This window comes from Poecilia formosa, unplaced genomic scaffold, assembly GCF_000485575.1.
Source record: "Poecilia formosa unplaced genomic scaffold, Poecilia_formosa-5.1.2 Scaffold69, whole genome shotgun sequence".
NCBI classification, from domain to species: Eukaryota; Metazoa; Chordata; class Actinopteri; order Cyprinodontiformes; family Poeciliidae; genus Poecilia; species Poecilia formosa.
Window position 1 is genome coordinate 943,310 of NW_006800008.1, and position 19,032 is coordinate 962,341.

The 19,032-nt window shown below is 39.3% G+C and overlaps 1 protein-coding gene across 1 annotated transcript; it reads right to left on the reverse strand.

Annotated features, from left to right (window-relative positions):
• Positions 1 to 346: 346 nt before the first annotated feature.
• On the reverse strand, positions 347 to 18,648 carry gnai1 (guanine nucleotide binding protein (G protein), alpha inhibiting activity polypeptide 1). Its single transcript, XM_007555239.1, has 9 exons — positions 18,166 to 18,648; positions 9,905 to 9,947; positions 7,641 to 7,782; positions 7,280 to 7,437; positions 4,984 to 5,112; positions 3,200 to 3,329; positions 2,965 to 3,118; positions 1,637 to 1,850; positions 347 to 1,481 (listed from the first exon to the last, which is right to left on the reverse strand). The coding sequence occupies exons 1-8, from the start codon at positions 18,281 to 18,283 to the stop codon at positions 1,660 to 1,662; spliced, it is 1,065 nt and encodes a 354-aa protein (XP_007555301.1). The 5' UTR covers positions 18,284 to 18,648; the 3' UTR covers positions 347 to 1,481; positions 1,637 to 1,659.
• Between the last annotated feature and the right edge of the window lie 384 nt (positions 18,649 to 19,032).

Sequence of the window (19,032 nt, forward strand, 5' to 3'; positions counted from 1 at the left end):
ATTAAATTCAGAATATAATTTTGGAAAGAAAATCAATTTCTGAGCATTTCAGAATTCCCAGGACAAGCGACTGCAATTATTTATGCAATTGATTTTTGTCTGTACCTTTTTAGATTGTGAAAAACATTTTTTTAAATGAAAGTTACATACCCCAACTTTAAATAACGTAAAGTTATTTTAGTGATGCAAAATTAATTCATAAATTTAGAGAATCTACTTTGTTCTCTAAATGTGCATTAAAGATTATTCAACACAGCAGAGTTTTGGATAAACCAAACTGTTTAAAATATAATCACACTGTTTAATGTGGCTCTTAAACGCCACAACAGACACAAAAACAACAATTCATGGTTTGTAAATGGTTTTTATTAGCAAAATAAGGGAGATGAGTCTACAAAGATTCTCTTTACATGGAGAACATACACATACACCGACAGTTGTGGCAGTTTCTTTACATGAAAAGACCTGGACTTGTGTGTGTGTGTGTGTGTGTGCGTGTGTGTATGGTCTCTCCTCTGGACCGCAGAGAAACAACCCGACTGTCACACTTCTCTTGAAATACAGGGAATGCTTTCCTCTCTAAGCACATACTCAAAAATCCAAAATGGCTTACATCGCTTCACCCTCAACTTTACAACGATCTAAGATCTCCTCCAAATATGTTAAAATATACAATAAAATGCAACAAACCTGGTCTCTGTACTTAAAATACTTGAGTATATTAAACGCTCAGTGCTTGACTAACCGCTTTCTGAATGATTGGGAGCATCTGATATATTTTTTTTGTACAGTTTAAAAACCAGAGTCCCAGATTTGTGGGCTAAATGTAACAATATACATCTCAGTGTTGAGCTCTGATTGGCCGGAAAGGCCTTCGAATGTCATGACAGGTGGAATGCAAAGGGGGCGGGGCTAAAGAGGCTACATGTTGATCGCCTTGAACCTACAGAGACTTTCCTCCTCCTGACAGCTCAGTGATGTGCACAAAGAAGATAGTAGAGACACTAATGTATGAAAACAGTTTACGTCTTTATGTATAGAACAACTTCAGCAGGCAACAGAACAAGCATCGAGACTACGACCGCAGTAAAAGGCATGCGAAGGCACAGGTACCAACGAACTGGACTCGGAATTGTTCCGCTTTCCTCCATCCTTGTTTTGTGGTTTTGGGAAAAGAAAGAAAGAAAAGGAGCTTTTCTAACCAACAAGTAAGGATTCCGTTTCCAGAAATGGCGGCAAAAACGCTGTAATCTCCTACTCCTTGGAAATGAAAAACAAAGATTAAAACATAAAAAAAGAACAAGTGATGCTTTTACATTGATACAAACAGCCTACACAAATGTAATAACGGTAGTTGAGAATGTTCCGAGACAGAAACATAAATAAAGCTGTTAAAAGTGGCGTATAGTACAGCACTGGTCCATCACTGATCCTCTTCTCATCCTCTCTACAAAAGATGCACAATGAGCTGGCTCCACCGCCTGAGGAGAGAGCAGACATGAAAGAATGATGGATGGAGAGGCAGAGCTCGACCCTGGCACCAACGCTTCTCTACGCACCCACAAGGAGGGAGAAAAAATAAAAATCTAAATTAAAGCCTTGAGAAATATGAAAAAAATAAACGGTAAATGCCTACGAAAAGCAGGTCGTCCTCGTCGCTCAGAAGAGACCGCAGTCTTTCAGGTTGTTCTTGATGATGACGTCGGTGACGGCGTCGAAGACGAACTGCACGTTCTTGGTGTCTGTGGCGCAGGTGAAGTGGGTGTAAATCTCCTTGGTGTCCTTCCTCTTGTTCAGGTCCTCGAACTGACACTGGATGTAGGCGGCCGCTTCCTCGTACGTGTTGGAGCCTGAGGAACGCCAGACGGGAGGATGAGGATGGCGAAGGAGCACATCGCACAGAAAGAGGCAGCCAAAATGCATCAGGGTTTCTGAAGGGCTCAACAACTCAAATTTAAGACTTTTTAAGACCATTTAAGACCTTTGTCACTACAGAAATGCATATAAGAAACTGCAAATTCTGCCAACAGAAGTGAGCTAGTGGCTAAGACGAACATCATCCAGCCAACTGGATTTGCACTTATGCGATAGATGCCAAAAAGTTAGCTAGCTTTAACTTTGGTAGTTAGCTAGATAGCTAGTAAGGTTATATTAGCAGCTAGTTAGCGGTAAGTGCAAGTTTTTGTGAGACCATAAAGTCCCATGAAAAAAAATTAAACTACATAGAATATGGTCACTTTCCAAAAAGATTTAGGCAAACCAAAAATAAGACTTTTGGAAAAAATTGACTTAGGGCATTATTTTAGGAAAGTAACAAATTAAATAGTCCAACAAAATTTAAGACCTGTAAATATTAACATATCTAAGGCCAACTTATTTTTTTAAACAGACAATTTAAGGCCTTAATTTTAAATACATAAATTTAAGATGCTTTAAGACTTTTTAAGGATGCGCGATACAGGAGGGCATTTATCGTGATCAATTTCTTTTTCATGTGCTGACATGAAAAATCTAATTAAAAATGTTTAAACCCCTCAAAATGTTTTTTTTTTTCACACTGTTTAATGAGAGTATCAACAAATATCAATCACTTTTAAAAATCTGATTAAATGCATTTACTGTGAGCAGTGTGATGATACAAATCACACTTCGTTAGTGAATCAATTTGTGTTTATGGAGCTATAATTACTGTGCTATTGATTCACAGCCAGTTACCTAAAAATTAGTAATACATATTTATTGTTTATTGTTATCACAACAGCACTGTAAAATATTGTGATAAAACTTTCTTATCGGCCACCTCAAGCATACAGAGCCTTGCAGAAGTATTCATACCACTATTAAAATAAATATCAATTTATTCTTTGGGGATTTTTGGTGATTTACAAGTTTTATAATTTATAATCTTCCAGAAATAGGAATCTGAAAAGTGTGGCATGCATTTGGATTCAGCCCGTGTCTAACCTGCATATTCAGGGTAACAGATTGTGAGGGGACTCTTCTTGATCTTCTCCTCAAACAGATCCTTCTTGTTGAGGAAGAGGATGATGGAAGTGTCTGTGAACCACTTGTTGTTGCAGATGCTGTCAAACAGCTTCATACTCTCATGCATTCGGTTCTGGAGGGGAAAAAAGAAGAAGAAAGTTACGAGCTGTGTTCAGCGATCCATAAAGAATGATCTGTCCTCTGTTTCACCAACCATCTCCTCATCCTCGGCCAGCACCAGGTCGTAGTCGCTCAGCGCCACGCAGAAGATGATGGCCGTCACGCCCTCGAAGCAATGGATCCACTTCTTCCTCTCAGATCGCTGACCGCCGACGTCAAACATTCTGGTGAGCAGACAGTAGCGTTACCGCAACGAATGAAAACTACACATTTTTGTGATTTCACTCTTTTATGAAAAAAAAAAAAAAACCCTATAAATTATTAACCAATCTTCAGCTTTACTGGTCAAAAACTCATAAATCCCATATTTATCAGACCTGAGAGCTAACACGTCATGCTAACGATAACAGAGGTCAGAAGAGAAGTTAATAGTGAATAATGAAGAGTGAAGTGCCTAAACATGAAGCAAAAAATACGCTTTATTAAACAGAGAGCCACGCTTTATCAGATAACAGGAAGGCTACACATGCTAACCGCTGATATAAGAGCTGCAGATGTGACCTTTTTGTCATCATTTAAAAAAAATAACAGTCAAAAAAACTTCATTAACTGCAGAAACGTAACTATCAAGAGGCTTTTTCCTCTCAGAAAAAAACAGAACATTTTGACTTATTTTCTGTGAAATCTATAATTATAGACTACCTGCTGTAAATCTTAAATATTATTAGTTAATATTAGCAACAATTGGTTTTATTTTACTTTGTAGATTTAGTAGTTATGTTTTTTAAATAACCCAGAAAGATTATCCAATAATTCTCTGCAGAAACTGAAGGACGGTCTCAAAAACACTCTGAGTGAGTTTGTTTCTGCTTTGGGTTTGATGTAATCTGACCTTTGCTCCTTAACTCAGAAGTAAACATTGCAGCAGTAGCGGCACATACTTTGTTTTTTTGTGTGTTTGTTTTGCATTTCAGTTTTATTTACTGAAATTAAAGGTTGGAAAATGTCACACTATGATTTTTTCCTCCCATATTGATCCAAACACAGAAATGAGACTTTAAACTTTAGCACTGGGTAAGAAATATTTCAGTACTTTACTCTCTTGTGCTATTTTATCATTGTCATTTAACTCAAAGGCTTTCTAAAAGCCTTGTATTGTATTGATTCTATATTTATGTTTTATTAGTAATAGATTTAAATGTAAAATGCAAACAGAGGGCAGCAATAAACAGACCTCAGCTGGAAATGATGTTTTGGATATTTAGTAGTTCATTTTGTAAGATTAACAGGAAGATAAACTTGATTAATATCTTTAAATCTGTTCTTGAAGAGACACTTTATTGTATCTAGATGGATAAATTGTGTATCGACTCAAAGTTTTCTGTACTGGTTTTTATTTATCTTTCTTGTGAACTCCTATACCTAATGATGTTTTTCTCAAATCAGACTCCTGATTTTGCAGGTAAATGTCAATAAAAGCACCAAAAACCTTAATTACAGCTTATAAAACAGATTTTAAACAGCCACATTTGCTTCTAAACAAAGCCAGAAAGATTAAATAAATAAAGCTTTTACTGCTTTAAGCGCTTCCATTGTTCAATTTCTGATCTAATCAGCAGTGATGCTGAAATCGCCAACAGTCCCCGCTATCGTGACATCATCGCGCCTGCTGCCCCTCCGCCCCCCTTCACTTCCTGTCTACGGCGTCAACAAAAGGCCCCGACTGAGTCACCGCTGATGTGCGCAACACCCTGAGACCTCATAAACCTACAGCTGAACGCGTTCAAAGGGAGTTTCTATGGCGGAGATGAGTCAGTGACAGGAAGAAAAAAAAAGCTAATTAAGCGTTTGAGTCGAAAACCCTGCCAACGTTCTCACTTGAAGTGAAGGTCTTTGAAGGTGAAGTGCGTCTCTACGATGCCCGTGGTTTTGACTCGGGTTCTCAGGACGTCCTGCTGGGTCGGGATGTAAGTGGGCTGGGATATCCTGTCCAGATCGTTCAAGTAGCTGAGAGCGGGACACAGGGAAGAGGAATGTAAACAGAGAGCGAAAGAGGACAGGAAATGAGGCGAGCGTTTCTTCTTCTGCACCAGCCAGAGGTGGGCAGAGTGGCTAACATTATACCAAAGTGAGAGCAGTGAGATGTTTCTACTTGAGTAAAAACTTTAAAAAGTCTTTGGTAAGAAGGCGACAAAACATCCTTTAATATGTAAAAATTACATCATCCAGATTGTAAAGTTAAGTGGAAATTTTAGTATTTTAGAGACCAAAAAGATGATAATTTACATAAATTATTACAGAATAATATCAATTTCATTAAATATAAAACTTATTAAACTAAAAAACTGAAGGTGTGTGTCTGGTGAATTCTTGGTTAAAACAAACTCATCATAGTGGTGATGCCTCGTCATAAAATTAAAATTACTTAGAGTAATAAAAATACTCCTAAAAGTAAATTCTCTCCAAAACGTTACTCACGTTAATGGCAATAAGTAAATGTAACTAGTTTCTACCCACCTCTGGCATCAACTGTGATAAATTTAAAGCAAATAAAATCACATTTCAATAAATCTAATTTTATTTGTACAGTTCAAAGTACTTTAAATCATAAAACACAAAAATACAAATTCATAGAGCATACAATTGAAGAATTACATGTTGCCATCGTTACAGACCAGATTATTAAATGTTTCACTTATAATGTTTCAAAAACAGGTGGGTTTTTACTCTTTATTGAGAGGAACTCAGTGTTTCGGCTGTTTTGCAGTTTTCTGGACGTTTGTTCCAGATTTGTGGTGCATAGAAGCTGAATGCTGCTTCTCCATGTTGACACAACAGCAGCAGATCTTTCATGTGTTGTGCTGCTAAAGCCATTCAGTGGTTTAGAAACCAAAAACATTATTTCAAAGTCTGTTCTCTGAGCTGCAGGGAGTCGGTGGAAGTGGGCTGAACGCCAGCAGAACACTTTGCAGTTAAAGTTTTAAAACAAGCAGACGATTCCATCTTTGGTGAAATAAAAGCCCAGAAGACGTTCAGTGCAACAATTCCTTTAGTCAAACTTGAACAAAAGCTTTGCCTCAACAAACCGGAGCCCAGTTGTTAATCTAATCTCTTTTCAGCTCGGTGTGTGTGTGAATTGTTTCCCCAGTGGTCAGTAGGTTCCCAGAGGCTGCTCCAGTCCCTCCCACTGTAGGACAATGTGTAGCTGGACAGGAAGCTCCCGATGTGTGAGGCCGGTAATGGACTGGCCATCTGTCTGGGGGGCTGGCCCACATTCTGCCAGAACCTGCTGCGGCCCCTCAGGACCCACCTGGGAGCTCACAGTGACTAAAAACACACCGATCAGCTCACACCGCCTGGGAGAAGTATTCAAACCATGGCGGATATTTCCTACATTTTGTCACATTAAAATAAACATATTATGTTTGGGATTTTATCTGATAGAGCAACGTAAAGTTAAGTGGAAGGATAATAACAAAATGACTAAAAATCCAAACAGTGTGATGTCTTTATATTCTGATAGCAGGTTTTCTTCCATTTTTTAAATCCCTCAAACTGCTGAAACTTTTAGTTTTTGTTTGCTGAATCTATTTATTACATAACAAATATTTTATGACTCAAACTCATTACATCAAGGTTATAAAAAAATCTGTAAGCATTCTTTTGTCTTCCAACACAAGAGCGCAGCAGGACTGGAGGAACTAATGGTCCAGCAGTGACCTGCAGCAGAACAGCTTGTGTTTGTGCTTCAGAGCAACAAAACAAAGCTGCTCTTAAAAAAAAAAAAATAAAATGTGCTGCTTTGTGATAATATTTATTTCAGATTGTCCAATATCACAAACTCAGGCTTTAGCTTCAGAGGGAAGTGAACTGCTGTGTGTTTTCTAACAAGCGTGTTGTACTGAAGTGTAAGGTCAAAGATTAAGCAGCGTTTCTTTTAGCTCGATGGAGGAAGGTAAATATTGACAGAGTAAAAGTCCAGACAGATGCTGCGGCTCCGTTTCAGCGTCTGCTCGGCTGCAGCAGCACCTTTTCTGTTTGTTTGCACCGAAACGCCAGCAATTTCACATAAACCCAGCGGATCGCAGCGTTCTCGCTGCGAGTGACTCACCGATCTGGTGAACCAGCCGATTATCAAGCCGCCCGTTTGTTTGTGTGTGTGTGTGTGACTCACTATGCCGCCGAGTCGTTGAGCTGATATTCGCGCGAGCGGCTGAAGCAGGCCTGGACTCCCCGGTCCACCCAGAGCCGCTTGATGACGCCGGCGAGCTCGGCCGTCATGAAGCCTTCCTCCGCCGACCCGGCCAGGACGAACAGCTGCCGGGCGTCGTCCTGGCAACACGAAAACACATTCATCCGCCATCAGAAGCAAAACTAAACACGTGAAGCTGAAATGGTCGTTTCTGGAACAGACATGCAGGTTTGTTTCTTTTTTTTTTTAAGAGAGAAAACGTAGGCAGGAAGTAAAGGAGGCTGTAATAGTGCTCCATAAATTCAGGTTTTCGGCTCGGATCCGGCTCCCTCCCGTCACTCACGGCTCTTGCGGCTTCGCCGAAGTCGATCTTGAGGCGTCCCATGGCTCTGATGATGGCGATGATGGACTGGATGGTGTTGCTGTAGACCACAGCCTTGTACTGCTTGCACTCCTCTTCTGAGTAACCTGCTTCATGGATGATTCTGCAAAACAGGAGGGAAAAAAAACTCAAATTTTTCTCTTTCTTTCTTTTACCATCTTTTAGGGGTTTTTTCTTTCCCCACAGTCGCGTTCAGCTCCGTCTTATTTAGATAAAAGCTTCAAAGGAATGTAAACAATGGAAGATTAGAGCCTCAGATGTTCTGCAGCTTCGTATTAGAGCGTGGTTTTCTTCTAGAAAGTATGTTGGTAATTATATTTTCGCTTTCTTGAACTACAGAAGATGTGAATTCTGGGTATTGTTGTCTTATTGAGTTACTATTATAGTAAAAAACTCATGTTCAGCCCGTAAAAAGATAATAGTAGATTTTATGTGTTAAAATCTGCATTAGATTTTCTGTTGGCTTTAAAAACCGGAGATGAAGGAGCTTTGGAGTAATAATAACAATTTACAATCATATTTAATCAATAAATTGGTCAATTAGGGCAGATAGACGATGAACGGATGAACAGACGGAAGAATAAATGGACATGTTGGGAAATCGAATGGATGGATGATACAAATGTTAATTGTTTATGAAGTAACTTCATAAACAAAGGCAGACAAATAACTGATGATTGATGAGCAAAACTACAGAATCAATTCCTGGAATCCAAGTTTTTCCAGTTTAACTTCCTTTTCCTACTAATCCAGATAATCCGTTCATCAGATCCCAGACTTTTAGAGATTTCTCAGTGATCCTGGAAACGGACAGGACCTCCATCGTTTGCCTGTAAATAAGTAACTAACCCAAACAACACCCCGGACAGCAGAACTCTGTGATCCGTGTTGTTTTCTCCTGTGAAAAGCGTCGGCAGCATGCGGCTCCTGCTGAGCGTGTGCGAGCTGGCAGCCCTGCAGCAAATGTTATCTCCACCTGTTTGTTCACTTTTCTTTCTCAAAAAGAAACGATCTATCTAGTGCTGCATGCGAGTCCTTCAGCTCGCCGCTTTGAAAGATGAAGAAAACAAAAAGAAGGTTTTCTCAGTATGGAGCTGCCAATGAAAACATTTAACTCACGGCTGCTTTGGTTAATAGGCCACAAGTCCAAAAAGAGCAGAAACAAAGGAGAATAAAAGTTTCTGGTGATATTTACTGAGGATATTTCTAAAAACGTAAAATCCGATTCATTTGGTGTTAGACAGGATTCATTCATTCGTTTTAGCTGCCAGTTTCAACTCAGTCCAGAAACAGAGACTTGATGATGTCCTGTGGTGTAAACAAATGATTATTTTGGCTGCAAAAAACAACAAACATAAAAATTATGTTTAGCAAAAACATTAATGACAATAAAAATATTTTTAGGCCTGCATTTAACAATTATTGTAGTTGCTGATTATTCCAATGATGAATTGATTAATTGGCACATTCTGCAGTTTTATAATTTATGTTAGAAATGCATTAAGAGATGAACAAATATTTTAATTTATTTTTTTAAATAAGAATTCTATTGACTTTTTATTTTAATGTAGTAATATTTCATTAATGAACGCTAAGGATGCATCTGCAGTTAAATATATTTATATATTTAAATATTTCGAACAGCAGGTGAAAAGCTCAGCCATTTCTGCTCGACTTTTTAAAAATATTTTATTATTGAACCTGAAACTGGTGGAGCTAAAACCATCACATAAGGAGTTCTGGGTTGTGCATAATTACAGAGAAATTTGGACTTTTTTATTCTTAAATACTATATATATATATATATATATATATATATATATATATATATAAAACAGTTTTGGTGCAATTATTACTCAGTCATTTTCTTTCAGCAAATGTTTTTTTTTTTTAGTCTGTAAACTACAGTTAACAATTAGACAACAAGATTAGTTGACAGTTATTTCAATAATCGATTAATCGTGATTCTTCTGATTCTTGTTTTTTGCCTTTTGTTTTAGAATATTTCTCTTCTTTTGTTCCATACAAACTAACTCCTAAAGGTCATTTAGAGGCCAATCAACCTGGGAGGAGGGCGGAGAACCCAGAGAAAACTGTGGGATTTGAACCCACAACCTTCCTGCTGCATACTAATCTCTGTCCAGCCTTTGTTTTGTTTTTTAAGTGACTTTACTCCATGTATTTTTAAATAAAACTATTACATGTTGTAGTAAAATGACACTCACTTCATCTGCTTGACAATTGTGCTTTTCCCTGATTCTCCAGCACCTGGAAAACAGAAGAAACTCTCGTTAGAGTGAAAACAATCAGAGGGAAGGTGTCCAACTCGCAGCTTCGACTCGTTGCCGTCATGCTCGCTCTCGTTTCCCCGTTGCTGGAACTTTTATTGAACACGCCGACTCACTGCGTGGCAGGAATTTTATCGGCGGCGGCCCGTCGTGCTGTCTGGGCATGAAGGCTCGGGGTTAGACGAATAGATTGTTGTTGACATGTGAGGGGAAAAAGGGAAACGCGGTGTCAGTGGAGAGGCGGCGAGGCCTTGTGAGCTTGTTGACTAATCAGACAGTTAAGTTGACCGATGAGGCGCCGCAGAGGAGGCCGTGCAGATCACTCAGAGTGTCATGGCAACTGCTTTGGCTCCTTTCTGGACAGAGTGGGAGCCATGTTGACCACCTGCTGCCCCCGTCTTTACGAAGCAAGCCCCCCATCCAAAACGTTTCCTGTTCGACTCGCGCTAATGAGCTTTACCATCGGCAACATTAGGTCTGCTCAGCTGCAGCAGCGTCGTCGTGTTACACTGAAGCTCCAGGGAAAAGTCACAGCTTCTCTTTACTCTATATGGGGAAGTGGAACCACACGCCGACTTCTACCATTTCTGTCACCTCCTGATCCAGTCAGAAAAAAACACACACAAAAAAAAACTGAGCACTTGCGTAAAAGATACTTATTTTAGTTCCACTTTCAATGTAGGCGCAGAAATAAAAGTCACGATGCCCTTTTACCAAGTTAGTTTTGTTTAAACAGGAAGTAGCTTCATGCAGAAAGAAAAGGAAAAAGTGTTTTGCAAAGCATTTCATACCATTAAACCACAAACTTCGATGTATTGTCAAAGTTGCTGCAAATTTCACCAACTCAAATTTAAGAAAGAAATTTAAGACCAACTGGTGATAAATTTGCACAGTTGATGCAAAAAAAGCTAGTTAGCTAGCTGCTAACATACCCAGGGCCTCAACCGTCTGAGTGCGACCAAAACTGTTGCCTGACAGAAAAGTCCCACAAGAAATTTTTTTACACTGAATATACATAGTTAAACAGTCCTGTCAAGACCAAATTAAAGATCTGTGAATAACATATTTCAGGAAACTTCCTTTTCTAAAAAATTCAAGACTTTTTAAGGATGGGGTCACCCTGGTTTAATCATAACTGTATGTGACAAACTCAAGTGTTCTGCAGGATTTTAAAGGATTTCAATCCATTTATTTTCTGACCAAATTCTCTGATCCAAATAAGGAATCACTTCCACACAACATTATGCTGCCACTAGGCCTTTCACGACAACAAATGTTGCTGGACAATAAATTCTCCAAGTAATTATTGTGATAAATTATAATATTGTTATCAGACACCATTTTCAAATCATACATTAATAAAAGATCAAGTTTCTCCTTTTAAAGATCACAGAAACTGGGAGATATTTTAAACAATACAAAATAAATACACAATACACAACGGAAAGCATTATCTCGTCTCTGTAAACATAACTTCCCTTTAAAGGACATAAATCAAAGGAAGAGGAAGTTGTCAAGCTAATTCTAATTTAGCATGGAGTTAATTGATTAATTGCAACAGAAAGTTAGCGTCAGTGCTAATTTGCCTACATTAATTCATGCTCTCCTTGCTAGTCAGGCTGAATACACGTGCACGCCACACTTTTCAGATTTTACTTTGCAAAGCCAACCTCACAATCACGCCCTGCTGCGTCTTCTCTCACATAAAATCAAAATGAAACACATTGAGGTTTGTGGCGACAAAATCTGGAACTGCTTTCGCAAACTACTGCATCTCTTTTGTCACGACAACAGATGTGAAGTACAGCGGAGTGATTATCACCTGAGGACACATTATATTCTGATCATATGTCGGCGCTCTAGTGTTTCTGTGTGTGTGTGCTCTACACCCTCCGAGGCCAAACACGCGGCGCTGTGTATCCCTGAGAGACCACACATAGGCGTCCGCGGCGCTGCCTGGCTGAACACGGTTGACTGGTCAGCTGGCCCCGTCTCTGGCTGCCTGGGAGCCGCTAACGGGGCCACACACACTCTGCATACCAAAAAAGCTGCTTTAATTGAGTATTTCCTGCAAAATTGTGAATAAATGCGTTAAAAACGGCCAGCTCTGTAAATTTAATGGATGAAAGATTCTTGGCAGAAACAAAGAAATATGTTCACAGCTGCTTTGTCGGCGTTTCGGCAGTGAAATTTAGACTAATCCCATCAAATTTGCATCCGAATCAGACTGACAGAAGAGACGTGAGCCATGTGTTGTGATAACTAAACACCAGCAGTGCCATTAAAGGGTATGTCCTTCTGCAAAGCCTGGAAGTTTCTTCACAGGTCTGACCTTATCGGGCCCTTTCTGCGGAGTCTCGTTACGCCGCAGCTTTGATACGCCCACCTAAAGGCTGCAGCCGACCCAAACCGCTGCAGCAGCTGCTTTCTGTTTCTGGTTGGGGTTATTTTGGGAGAATCTGAGCCCCTTTCGGTGGGCTTCTTCCAGAAAGAAATAGGAGTCGAGTCCTGCTTCTCCAGCTCCAAGTTTCTTTTATGACACAAAGTGTGATTTAAAAACAAAAAGTGCACCGGGTAAACTTCCCTTCCTTTTTCAGCATCAAGATAAACGCTTGTAGAGTTTGCCTCAATGTTCTCGACACGTTAGCAGCTTTGTTTTCCAGTCTTGCGCATCTCTCTTCCTCTTTCACATTCTTTCTGTCCCCCTGAAGTCTTTTTTTTCCCTTTATGATTGATTGTTCCTCTTATTTGCTATCCGATTCCTCTTTTTTTGCCTACATCTCCCTCTGGGTGGATTCAAGCATGAGTCACTGGTGAAGGTTTCCAGAAGCTGGCGAGCGGTGCTACCCACCGGGGAGAGATGACCGCGGTTAATCACAGGGTTCCAGCTGCCAACGAGTGAAAAAAAGTCAGAAAGTTTGATCTGGCTGCTTGTTGCGTCGATTTTAAAACAAAGAACTGGGGGACATCCAAAGGAGCACAATGAAAAAGTCAGTGAAACACCAGGGGCTATTAATAAATTCTGCCCACAGTTGCATAACAGTTATAGAAAGAGTAATTAGGCTGAGGAGATTGTAATCTATTTCAGTGTGTAGATATGAATAGTAGGATAATTGGGTCCTGGAGACGATGGGAATACGGCGGGAACCAAAAGACAGGCAGAAAACATGAAAACGTCGACAGGCAGAAGGTAATACGCAAAAATTCAGTGATTTCAGATGCTAATTTCAGCTTTATGTCATAATGACACCAGAACCAAACTGTCACCACCAGCAAGAGAAATCAACCCAGCACCGCCTGGATGTGGGCAAGTTCATAAAGCATGAGGTCAATTTCATTAACCTCACAAACCACAGCGGTGAGCTTACTGTGTGTAGTTCCCACAGCCAGCCTATGGGGGCAGCAGTGAGTCTGAGCTGCAGATGTGATGCTGAACAGATGTTTTAATGCTGGGGTGTCCAAAGTCGGTCAAATGATGGCTCATTAGAGGCCTAAGGAGAACACTGACTTGCTGAGGCGGTTGTTACAACCACTAGGTTCTGACCATTTTAATGGAATTAGCTTATTGTTGCTAATTTCACCCCTTCCGTACTGGCTACTTTCGCTTTGGTATTTTCACTGTAGACTATTTTTCACTCACATTATAAAAATGGTGTTTTAAAGTTATTTTTTTATATTCTGTTCATGTTTATCATGAAGAAAAATGGTCATAATACTGTTATAAATGACATGTACCAACTGCAGGTCACTTATTTTGGTTTGATCAGTAGTCCTGAATGGTGATCAGAACTAAAATAGTTAAATATAGTTATCTATTAAACTCCTATAAATTTAAAATATAATATACCCATAATTTAACACATTAACCAATTGTTTATGGGTTTAAATGGATGTAGAAATAAAAAAACATCAACAAAAAACAGATTTTTGATGTGAAGAAATGGGAAGGAGCAAATTTTGTATCATCCCTACAACTATTAGCCCAAAATGCTAACAGTTAGCAATACATATATAAAAAAAATCATGAAATGACTGCTGGATTTAAATATGTCTACGCAGGGATTGTAATCCCACTGAAATAAACCCAGGCCTAGCATAATAAAGACTAAAGCTAATGTTAACATATCTGGCTGCTGAGCATCACTCGTTTTACTTTAAGATTAACAAAGGCAATGCATTTAACAACTGGCTATTGTTAAATAATGTTACAAACTAATCAAGTTTGCAGTTGGAATATAAATTGGAATTTTAAAAAACGTTTTAATTCATGTCATCAAGTATCTTCAAAAAGATGTGAAGCCAGTCTTGCCAGGAAGAGACGATATGTCTGATTATGTCCTGAACTCTGCTAATGCGCCTCATTTGCTTTTGCCACACCTACTTTAATCTCTGTCTGGCAGAAAGACCACAGAGTCTGGGATGTGATTCTTGCCCGATCGATGGAAGAGATGGTTCGAACTTCCTCCTTCTCTCTTTGCATCCCCGACACCTGGTCATCAACTCCTCTGGGGTTTGGGGGTCATAGTTCAGGTATTATTTGAGTTTTTCAGATGCTAATCACCTGCTCCCAGTTGTAAGAATGATACTTTGTTGCCTTGTAGCAACTGTTCAAAAGTAAAACAGCAAAAGCACAAATACCTTCCAGCTCCACAGCATCCAAAACCAGAGGGAATAATTGTCCAAACATGCAATGCATCAACCAAAAAACTGCAATGATTTAACGAGAAGAAGCGATCAGACAATCCTATGACAGAGTTATCAAATAAATGTGTAATTCAGTACATTTATGTCTGGGTATAAAAAAAATACAAACGTAGGTATCGGATTGGTATTGGCTGATACTAAACCTCAGATATCGGTATCTTTAAAAAGTGGATTGGTGCGTCACGAGGTAGAAGTTTTTCAATTGTGTTCAGAGTCTGATGATGCATTTCCTGACTAAAAGAGAATTTTGTGAAACAAAAACTGATTAAAACTTTAAAATGACCAAAAAAGGAGTGTTCTTTTGTAACTTACACAAAAGAACACCAAAGTGTGTTTCACTAGATTATTTTACTTTAAACACATTGAGCAAAGGGGTCAAAGCCACAAGATACACAACCCGCTGCCTCCTTTCAGCCATACTACCCATTTACATTCGATCCACGAGCTTTGTTGACCTTTTTATCTCTGTCGACAGGATGTGCTTAGAGTGAAACACGGCTGAGCTTCTTGTGAATCAGCAACTTCCACATTAATGTCCTTTTCTGCGTCTGTTTATGTGCGGACTCTTAGCTCTGGTTTTGTGTTTTTCCCATGTACTATTCATTAGTTGTTCTCATCTTACAGGCTCTCTGGGGCCTCCGTCCAGGCCCGTAACCCGAAGAGGCCGAGCGGGTTACCTGGTTACCACGTCATTCGGATTGAACACAAGCGACAGACGACGGTGGCGGCGCCACGCTACCCGCTACGTCGGCCGTTCTGTCATTAGCTGGAGCAGCAGGGTCACATGGTTTGTGTGTTTACGCAATGGTTGGGGAAAAGTCAAGCTGAAGCCTTCAGGAACGTTAACAACTTGACCTGACTTGCTTACTTTCAATCAACAAGCCCCGTCTAGTTCCAGAGCGCAGGAGGAATGTGTTTACCTTCAACACCAAAATGTCTCATTTCGAACTCAAACAAGGCAAAACAGACACTTTATCCAACCTTGAAGAAACCGTTTAGGCATTTTGAAGCATGACTCGGTAATCTTTGGGATTTTTTATTTGCACAGATCAGCAAAAAACACATGAGGAATAGTGTTTGTCTTGCGCTGGCCCACAATTACACCCAGAAAAGCTGCTGAGAGCTCCTATTATTTAGCCTCGGTCAGGTGTTTCCCTGCCACTGGTACAGGCCTCACACTTTGTGTCCTGCTAACCCACATACCGACGTGTGTGCATGTCAACACTTCCCAAAGCAAGCTACCTATGGAGCCCATGGAAAACTTCTCACCTGCTGCCATTTTATTTACAAAGGAAGCAAATGTTTCCACTACAGCAATGGCACATTTTACCACAGAACCGGCTCACAAATGCAAATAACTCAAATAAAAACTCATTAGGTTAAAACACCAACACGAACAAGTGTGTGCATGTGTGCAGGGTGTGGTGTGTTTAAATAGCATGTGTGACTTTTTTTTTTTATCGAAATAATAGGCATAACACTTGGTGGTTTTGAAAATTATTTGGATGCATAAAACCAGTCAAAATGAGTTATTCCCAGAAGTAATGGAAGAGTAATGACAGGAAATTTGGTTATTTAAGGTGAAAAGTGACAATAGGGCTAAGAAACTGCTTTTTATGTGGCTCAGATAAATCAAACTTTGTTTCACAACAGCAGATGTAATTTACTGAATCGGTTGCACAAGAGATTTCAGTTTACGTCTCAGTGTTGACCTTGAGATAAACCCAAAACAAGCATTTAACATCAGAAATGTAATTATCAGAGGCGCGGCCAGAAGGGCTTTTTTTAAAGGGGCGGCTTGATGGGGGCCACAAAAACCAAAGGCAGAACTTCAGGAAGCTGGTGTCATAAAATATGGGGAGATAAATAATGACAGATATTTATGAAAAACACCAAAATGACAAATGAACAAAATAATAATCTGTATGTTATGATCTGCCAAAAATGCAACTATTACTTGCATTTTTGTTGATCAAGTCAACATACAGATAATATCAGTCTATTTTTTTTGTCTCCAGATGGTGACACACTGAGGTTTACCACTAAACAAAAAGTGAGAAAGCAGTGAGAGGGGCTGTGGAAAATTCAAAATTCTTATCTTTTAAAGACAAGGTAAGCACCAAAGCATTAGATTAAAACAGCAAAAACTCCACTTTCTGTACAACTTCATTGTGGAAGCTGTCCGCTTCACTCAAAATACCACATCATTTATAATCAAATAGGGATTTCCCCAGTAAACTAGGAATCTCTTTCTTTAATAAGAGAGACCATAAAAAGAGAGGCCGCTGCTTCTTTTCGGTGGGAAAAACAAGCTTTATGGTCATAAAACTAAATTAATAAAAATCTAATTTGAATAAAGAGGAATTTTGGGGGAAAAAGTCTAATTGTTCGTTTAAATTTTTTTACATTTTAGTTATATGCCTTTAAAAAAATTCCCTGGGATATGGTAGGAAAATATTTTTGATCTCATACAAAAAATAAAAAGGACAAGCATATTTCTTTTGTAGCTTCGTGGGAACAACAAACTGAATTTTCAGCAATAAATTCCTTCCGCATCCTGATGCTCATAGTTCTGTACAATGTAAAAATCCCCAAACTTCACAACCAGAACTACACAAATCAATTTAAATCAAATACGGGAAAAAAAACAAATAAATACATTTAAGATATCTAAATTAAAGTAAAAGTCAATGAAGAAAATATGCAACAAGTTTAAGAGATTTTAAGGCAAAAATCGAGGTGATTGAATTCAGTATTTTTTAAGTGCTCTCATCCAATACTAAAGAATCTTTGACATACAACTCTTGTAAAATTTGTCTTCATACATTTTTATAGGAGTGGCCGTAGCCTCCCTTCAGCCCCCATTTGGCTGTGCCTCTGTCATTACTATGGAGTGAAGGAAAATCTGTTCAACCCTTCAGATACTCGGCCTTATGTACTCTACAACTGGAAAAAAGCTAAAAAAAGACTAACGGCAACATATTTTCAGTCACAATAACTCAGGCCGGGGCATCGAGTCGACTTCCACTGCTACTAGAGGAAATGTGCCATTGTTGGGAGGATTTAGTCAAACGGTCTGCAGAGGAGGCTAATGGCACTGAGAAGAAAGAAAAAACTTAAAATGAATGCAAGTCAACCACCCAAAATATAAGAAAACGTCTCGAAACGATACATTACCACTAAATGAGTCAAAGCAGTGGATGTTTAAGTAGCAAAAATGGTTATAACAGATGTTTCGTCGTGTTTTAAATCATGAAGAAGTGAAGAGTTAACGGTTAACTTAAGCTAGCAAAAAAAAAAAAGGTGGGGGGTGCTAACGGTGCGGAATGAAAAAAACCCAAACATTTAAATTCACAACTAACATTAAGTAATAAATGAAGTGGGTTTTTTTTTTTTGCTGACCACTAGTTCTTTTTAATTATTTCTTTTCAAACACAAAGAAGTTAGTCGAGTCTAGCCCGTCCACACTCCCCAGCTTCGGCTCCCTTCCTTACCGAGCAGCAGCAGCTTGACCTCCCTGGCTGCCTTCTCCCCGTCGTCCCGCAGATTCCTGTCGATCATTTTACTGCGCTCCACCGCCGCCTTGTCCTCGGTACTCAACGTGCACCCCATCCTCCACTACGTCCTTCAGACCCAGGTGGTGTGGAAAAAAAATATCTAACACACCATATATAACCACATGAAATCTTCAACAAACTACCCCTCACCCCGAACACACGCCCTTTTTCATACGACGGGCAATCGATCTGTTTGTGTGTGTTGGGGGGAAGAAAAGGGAAGCGAATCGACTTCTTTAAATAAAAAGAAAGAAAAATTGCTTCTTCACCCAGATGAAAGGTCCTCAGGTTGAAAAAAAAAATCCCTACATCCGATAGAAAGCTATCTGTACAGTAAAGCAGTCCCTCGTTGATGTGGCTCCCCACTGTACGCGTCCATCCGTTGCAGCAGCGACTGCTCGTACTGTGAGAGAAGCTACGAGGCGACGGCAGCCGAGTTCCGCAAGCGGACAAAGTCATATCCGGAAAAGCCCTTCACAATAAAGTTCATCAAGCTAATAGAAGATAAATATTTGGAACGTGTAGCCTTAAGAAATTATAGAAAAGGAGGACAATATAAAATCCCATAGACAAAAGAGGATTAAGACAACTGAAAAAATAATCTGACTTTAATTTTATATATATAATAGTACAAAAAAATTATTTTTTGTACTATTATAGCAATAAAAGTGTCAAATGACATCAGTGGTACTGATAAAAAAGAAAGTGTGCATCAGATTTGATTGATTTATCAAAAGCTCTTGACAGTGAGACACAGCTTGGTTTAAAAATGATCTCAGTAAAGGGACTCGGTGCATAATGTTA